The following is an 8389-nucleotide window of genomic DNA, read 5'->3' as shown; positions in this document are numbered from 1 at the left end:
ACAGCGCTGGTAACACCGCTACCAGACCGGTCCACCACGGGTTACCTGCAACACATTTGCTGTTACTCACATGGGTTACCTGCAACACATTTGCTGTTACTCACACGGGTTACCTGCACCACACTTGCTGTTACTCACACGGGTTACCTGCACCACACTTGCTGTTACTCACACGGGTTACCTGCACCACACTTGCTGTTACTCACACGGGTTACCTACACCACACTTGCTGTTACTCATTCACTCACACGCTCTCACCAATGTGTTTCACTACACTCAATCTCTCATTTTTCTAATTGCATTCCATCCCTCATTTTGCTCATATACACACTCACTCACTCACTCCTTTCATTGCGCTCAATCATGTTCCTAACAGTGAGATATTCTTGTCCACAGTAACGGTTATGCCAATTATATCTATACAGTGAACTATTTACTGCAACTCATAGTCATGAATTAAACCTCAGGATTTTTACTAGACATTGTAATAATAAGCATGGAAATTAAAGGTCATGCTCGTATTTCCCTCACTTCCAGCTCACTAATGTAATTCTCTTTAAAAAATTTTACTAGCGCACAAACTTTACTAGCGCACAGTTGAGAATGCTTCGACCTCAGACAGACGCCCGCTTCTTATCAAATTGTAATAGTAATCAATAGCAATATATCAATATCAGTTATTGAGGAAAAGTATTTTACTCACCATTGAAGGGCATGATGAGCCAGCCCCTGCCCCCCAGGTGGGTTCACTCACCATTGAAGGGCATGATGAGCCAGCCCCTGCCCTCCCAGGTGGGTTCAAACTTGCTGGGCACCTCCAGCTTGGGCGTGTGGATGCCGATAAGCATGTCCAGCCCCACCATCAGCAGGATGGCGATGATGACGGCGAAGTCGCTGATGAAGGTGCGCACCTGTGGGGGTGTAGGGTGTTAGTTCAACCTTCAAGTGGTGTAGGGTGTTAGTTCAACCTTCAAGTGGTGTCGTATAGCTGTCTCTTATACACATCTAGATGTGTATAAGAGACAGCCTTGATGGTGATGCATATGGTGCGCACTTATGGTTGGATCACCTTGATGGTGATGCATATGGTGCGCACTTATGGTTGGATCACCTTGATGGTGATGCCCTCGGTCTCGCCCTCCTCATCCTCGGGCATCACGCTCAGACGTCGCCGCTCCTCCGCTGTCTGCGCGTCCTTTTTCGTCCCGCGGTTGCGCGCGCTGCACAAAACAAACGGAAACTCAAATATAATACAAAGATTGAATTAAATTGTGTAGAATTATTGAATCTATAATATACCGGGCTGCACAACACAAATATAAACTCATATATAATACAAGAATAAAATTAAATTGTGCAGAATTACTGAAACTATAAAATACTGGAGTAAGTTATATCATTTGAGGCATGATTGAATTGTGCAGAATTATTGAAACTATAAAATACTGGAATAATTAATATCACATGAGGCATGATAACACAGTACCCGGTTTTAGTAAATTATTCGTAGTAAGTCACTACGACAAATTTACGTCTGTGACGTCAGCTAAATTTCAAAGTTCATTCTAGGCAAGGGTAAATCATTCTAAAACAATGCATAATTAATTTAAATCTGTCTAATTCTAACAGAATTCACAATACAATATTAGACGTAATCAAATATAACAATGGTGCGATAGTGAGGCACGCATTGTTGAAATGTTAAAAGTAAATTTAGTGAGAAGCAATAAACATTGAATGCATATACGGAATACGTGCCAGGCAAAGGAGGTAGAAAAATGTTCAATAATGTTTAAAGAAAAATATGGCTAATTAAGATTGGACGATTAAAAATTATTTAACAGTGCATGACGTCAGAGACCAGGTTAAGTGCCATTTTTTAAGAGATTTAATCCTTAAATAAATAATTAATAAAAATTGCTCGTTTAATAACACAAAAAGCTTAGTGCGGGTGAGTACAGGATTACCATAATATATAGTGAGTTTAATACAAAGGATAAAGGAACGATATTATAGGTACAATTACGAGAAGTGCGACAACAAATAAAATGTAGGTGGAAATAGTGCAAGGTTTTGCTAAAAATTAGCGAATGAAAGAAAACAAAAGCAAACAAAATTTAGCGATGTGACAATATTCCCGGGAAGAAGCTGTTGACTCGATATCTTCATTGCAGGACACCGTGGAAAGCTTCGTTGTAACTTCGTTAAGTGATCTCATTTGACTTCTTCTTCCAATAAAGTCAAGGAGTTAATTCTTCAGGTGAAATTGTTTACAATCCTTGAAGAATTATAGGGTTATTTTATACACCGCATGAATCTTTGAAATTTATGTCCGTTTTAGAGCCAGCCGAAACATTTTCATTTCAAACATAACATACATCGTTGTATACATACCACTATCGACAAACATTTTAATAATAGAATAACATTTGCTGTCGAAATGCACCGATAACTATAATTATACGATAGAGACTAAGTTTTAGGTTAAAAGAGAACATGTCGTCGTGCTGGTCCAGCAGAAAACAAACTACCGATGGTGACCAAAAAACACCGTCGAATTGCATGATCTTAATAATGCAAATAAAAAATCCAGGCATAAAATATCCTATTATGCTTGCTCATAAATAAATTAATTTTCAACTATGCAACATCAAATCCGTAACCACAATCAAAAATATTGATGCAGCAAAAGCGATTCTATTAAATCTGTTACCAACTTCGAACCCCAATTTAAATTACACAAAAAAAGGCGAACATCTCGATTGATTCCAAGCCAAAGGGTATAAAAAATCCTAATTCTTCACAAACGTGAGTTTTCGATACAATTAAGAGTTGGTTGTCAGGTTCTATTTCACGTCCTGCAGTTCTTAGATGAATATACCTCAGAACTTGCAATATTGCTACACTTGCGGGGATCTCACGTACGGATTGCAACTCAATCACAATTGAACGAGCGACAACATTGCAGTGAAGGCAATTAAAGGAAGCTGCAGTGAAGGCAAAGGAAGCTGCAGTGAAGGCAAATGAACTTGAAATGGAAACAAAGACAACTTGAAATGAAGGCAATGGTAATAGCAGTGAAAGCAGAGGCAAGATGTGAGTTTAATACAAAGGGCTACATACTGGAAATTTTTGATCTCTTGTAGGCTTCTTTTCTGACGCGGCGATTTTCTGCAGAGCAAACAAAAATGTATGTAACTTGTTGGCGCAGTGAACACAAGTGACCGCACGAGGCTCAAATACCTGGACAACTCCACATGAAATGCTTAATTAGTAGCCATTTATATTAATTAAAGCTATTCACTCACCGTACAATTATTCACAGTGTCAAGTGATCACGCAATGCAAAAATGTTCACAAATAATATTTATTCACTCGAGTAGAGCCATTAATTCATTGTAGAGTCAAACACGGTAACGCTATTTATGTATTAATTGTAATCAATAAGCTTAGTTGATAAGAGCTTATCAGAACCGCTTACTTAAAAGGTACCGGGCTGTGTATTTAGAAGTATACATGGAGTCCGTATAAATACATACAGGAGTATACATGCAGACCGTAATACATACAGGAGTATACATGCAGACCGGTACACACACAGGAGTATACATACATGTAGACCGGTACACATATATACAGGATATTAGTATAGGCTGGCAGAATTTCTTCTCTTAAGCAAGTTTTGTTAAAGACCAGAGAATTAGTTTTATTTATTAGCTTTTTGTTAGTTTTTTCAATAAGTCGTACTAAATTCTTCGTAAGTGTTGGAAGATTCCAACACCTACGAAGAATTTAGTACGACTTATTGAAAAAAACTAACAAAAAGCTAATATATACAGGAGTATACATGCAGTCTACATAAAGAGTCGACTATATCACTCAAAAAAATTGATGGGCCACAATGTCCATATAGAGACACACTTATATTGACCCACAATACAAGCAGAGAGCGGCCGTAAACCTGATACGCTCTTGTGCCGAGCTAAACTGGGTCAGGATGACCCACACAAAGGCTAAAAGTGAATCGCTATTTGGAAAGTTACGTTATTTTCTCTGAGTGATAAAATACATAAGGTTTATGCAGTCCCGACGACACGAGATATTATTGCAAGAAATTACAATAATATCTATTGCAATAAATTGCATTAATATTTATTGCAATAAATTGCATTAATAACTATTGCAAGAAATTGCATTAATATTTATTGCAATAAATTGCATTAATAACTATTGCAAGAAATTGCATTAATATCTACACAACAGCCGACGGATGACAGGCATAAACATATGAAGAAAGGTAATATTATAAAAGGGAACGTAAGAAGATAAATAGAGGATAGCAGCAACGCCAAGATCACAACATTAAGATAACAAATGTAGGTAGTAACGTAAATATGCCAATAATAAATAGCATGTAGAGAAGAAAAGGAAGTACGAGAACATTCCGAACAAATCAGGCTAATTGTTGTTAACTTCAAAAAGCATTTAAACTGCATTATTTTAACGCTCTACATAGATAATACAAGTCTTCGGTAAACTGTGGTACTACAAATTTATAAATACCTCAATAGTAAACACAAGATGTTTAAATATGCAACATGCACATTTGATTAAAGGGACTCATTTAAGCGACTTCTCATGACGATGAAAAAATAAACTGAAAATGTAACAAAAGAACTGGAGGTGCCGGGGATCGAACCCGGGGCTTTTCGCATGCAAAGCGAACACTCACAAATTTATGTGGAACTTATGTGTGGCACTTCACAAGGCACTCATTTCTACATTTCCGGGAGGATCACCAATCATTATACATGTCATATACCTATACCAAGTGTAGGTATACACTAAACTTTAGTGTATACCTACTTTAGTGACTAAAGTAACGAAGGGTTATGAACTAAATGTCATGAATGGTTATGAACCACATGTTATTAATGTGTATGAAACCCCCATTTTGGTAATTAGGATCTAGGAGAAATGGGTTAGAACAAGTCCTTTACATAACGGGATGTCGAACCCACGTACGTGAGTTCTAGTGACAGAATATAGGATATCGCTACTGTTTGTTCAGTTATGTTTCAATGCCGACTCTACCGTCATGTCTTATTGAAAATATGGTGAATATTATCGGCTTTGTCATTACTATGAGTATAATAGCTACTTTAGTTAAGTTAATCTTAAGAAACCAAAATCTTAGAAAACATTTAATAAAATTTAGAGGTGCATTGAAGTTAGAATCTACTTTATTACACACAAGTGCGTATAGTGCACCATTGCGTATTAACGCAATACATTAACAAGGAACAGGAAAAGAGGCAGCAATGAAAAGATGGCCGCACACGTGTCAGGTGTGACATTTAAATAATGTTTTACATATCAATAACAATAGCCGTGACTATTTATCAAGCAGGCACAACATTTACAGTTAAGATTTACAGTTATAAATACAAAAATATTTAGAGTTATGATAACTACAAATAATGTGCAACGTAACAAAAATACATGCAAAAACTGAACAGATTCTTGATCAAAGTACTACTTCCAAACTTGTTTCCTTCGTTGATAATTTTAATGTATTACAATAAGCCTTTTACTCCGTACAGAAATATTACCGATAAAAAGGAAGTTTTCATCGTGATATATATGATCAAATTTAAAGATCAACATCTTCAATCCCACCGGAAAATTTTTAAATACATACTATATGTAATTAACCCTCAGTTTGTATACACTGATCTGAAGAGTAGGGATTCTTGCAGTGTGGCAGCAACCTTGAACTCTGTACGTTCTTGGGTCACCGTTAGGGTAACTCAGATAACGTTCTTAAGGTGAAGTTAACGGGTTAATCTAATAATAAACTGTTGATGATCGCACGAAGTCGCTGTTACTGATGGTCGTTAGCCTCAACAGCTGAAGCACCGGAAAAACTGAAAACGAGTAAATCATGTGTACGCATAAGTAAATCATGTGTACGCATAAGTGAATCATGTGTACGCATGAGTAAATCATGTGTTCACATAAGTAAATAATGTGTACACATAAGTTAGATACAAGATTAATTCGGCGCTAAGGTGCCAATTTTATCTTAATTTATTTTATTGTAGAAGATGGGACAAATTACGCACTGAAACCATATAAGTTCCAAATGTCCTGGAATGATTAGGAATGATGGCGACCCAGAACTTCGACAGACCCGTACATTTTAGGCTACTGCCACACCAAGCATTTCCACCCACCTCATGACAATACAATAAAAACATATTTTAATAGTGGAGAGTGAAGAGCAACGGTGCAATACAGGCACAAGGCAACAATAAGAGTTGCTCTCACCTCGCTCTTGTGGTGGAGTCTTCTTGGCGTCTCAGCTTAATAACGAAAAGAATAGCTAATAACAAAATGAAATCATAAAAAGAAATAAAATGAATAGCTAACTAGACATAAGAACGCAGCCTCACTTATTAGGCATCGCTGTTTAATTAAACACTACTCATATTCAGGCATTGTGGTCCATATACAATGCCCACTAATTAGGTACGTAAAGCACAGAAAATTAAGAACAAAGACAGGTATATTGATGAGAAGAATACATCCTAATAAAATTTAGAGCCGCCCCAGCTTCTGGTCTGAGCCGCCCCAGCTTCGATCTGCATGGTCTGAGCCGCCCAGCGGCTGACGCGGCCCTAAATTTTATTTGGGACGAAAACTGTTTTGCTGAACGGGCTTTTTTTGAAGTGAAGGATGAAAACAGACAGCAAAATAACATGTTTTCGAATTAATAAACTCATGAGAATGCGAAGTTTGTTCCAGAAGTTGAACCAAGAATTTAAATGAATTGGATTCAAAGTGAACAAGAAATTATCCAGCAAAGCTCAATAGAAATCTTTTATCTAGCATCCATGCGAAATTCTATAGTGATTAATAAAATATGTAGCATTTAGCTAAATCCATTCAAAGCTACTGCGCATATTTCAATCACTGATTCCTTACGACAAAAACAACTTGAGATGCCGAGAGCATTACTAGCTAATCATAGGACTTATTTCATGGGACGAATTGGCAAGGGAACAATTGAATGGGACTATTTGGTAAGGAGAAAACTGAATGGGGCGATTTGACAAGCGAACAACTAAGAAGGAGAAGCTGGTAAGAGGACAGTTGAACAAGGATGAGCAGAACAGGCGCGTGACCTCAGCGATTACCGTCAATACTTAATTAATGCGCTAGCAGGAAGTAATACAACAGCTTAGTTAAATTTGCCTTCATTATCAGAAACCTATATATTATACCATTTCCATCGAAATTGGTCATGGGTATACATGTACAAACAAACATACTGGTCAACACTATAGCCTCATGACACTTGAATTACCATCGCATTGAATTCGCCGCTATTCAGTAGAAACGATGTTCAGATTATGCTGATCAGACCAACGTATCTTACTGATAGAAATAAAAATAAATATATAGAAATATAAATACTGATCGGATATTGTTGTGATTCACTAAAAAAATCATTTACAATATTTTATTGTTTTTATTAGGACACCATTGTTCAATTGTTTTTATAAGGCCTTAATATAACCTTTTAGTAATATATTCATTGCCTTTCTTCAAGTAAAACTCTTCAAAGCTAAAAAATCATGTTAGAATGCTCCTTTAAGAAATTTTACTGGAAACTTTTTTAGAGAACCTTGCTAGACAGTGTATTCTATTCGGTTTAAAAAAACTAATGCTCTAAAACTACGCGTTGACATTGGACTAACAGGCAACAGATAAGCTGGCCACACAGACGAGCTAACCACACAGACGAGCTAACCACACAGACGAGCTAACCACACAGACGAGCTAACAACACAGACGAGATGGCCACACACATGACAACACAAGGCACTCGTCGCAAGTTTCCTCACGTGGTCATCTAACGTTCTATGGACTCGTGCAAGCATCTTTGTGGGATCATTATGAGAACACAACACGTATTTTATGAATAATATCATACAAACTCGCACTCAACTTATGCACAATTGTTATTCAAGTCTACAAAGACAAAGATACTAGCACTGAACATGAAAAATGAGTAATTCGATGGAGAACAAAGATGCCTGTACTGAACATGATATATAGGGAGTTATCCGACGGAGAACAAAGATGCCTGCACTGAACATGATATATGGGGAGTTATCCGACGGAGAACAAAGATGCCTGCACTGAACATGATATATGGGGAGTTATCCGACGGAGAACAAATAGTGTTGATAACAAGGAAAGCTCCGTTGCACAAAAGTGCATTAGCATAAGTGGGACGCTGAGGTTGGAACGCTGGAAGACCAAGAGATACCTCGCAATAATTATATGGTTATCAGCGCACTAAGCTTCATGTCTTTTTATA

At 37.2% G+C, this 8389-nt stretch overlaps 1 protein-coding gene across 1 annotated transcript in view; it reads right to left on the bottom strand.

Moving 5' to 3' along the window:
• Window positions 1-1038: 1038 nt before the first annotated feature.
• Window positions 1039-8389, bottom strand: part of LOC108682986 (sodium bicarbonate cotransporter 3) — a 58152-nt gene continuing 50801 nt past the window's right edge. The window contains exon 15 of the mRNA XM_047883950.1: window positions 1039-1220. Within this exon, the coding sequence (XP_047739906.1) occupies window positions 1097-1220 (124 nt within the window). The 3' untranslated portion in view covers window positions 1039-1096. The remainder of the gene's footprint in view (window positions 1221-8389) is intronic.

Source organism: Hyalella azteca, unplaced genomic scaffold, assembly GCF_000764305.2.
Source record: "Hyalella azteca isolate HAZT.00-mixed unplaced genomic scaffold, Hazt_2.0.2 contig1765, whole genome shotgun sequence".
NCBI lineage: Eukaryota > Metazoa > Arthropoda > Malacostraca > Amphipoda > Hyalellidae > Hyalella > Hyalella azteca.
Note: the sequence above shows the minus strand (reverse complement) of the source record. Positions and strands in the feature narration are given on the sequence as shown.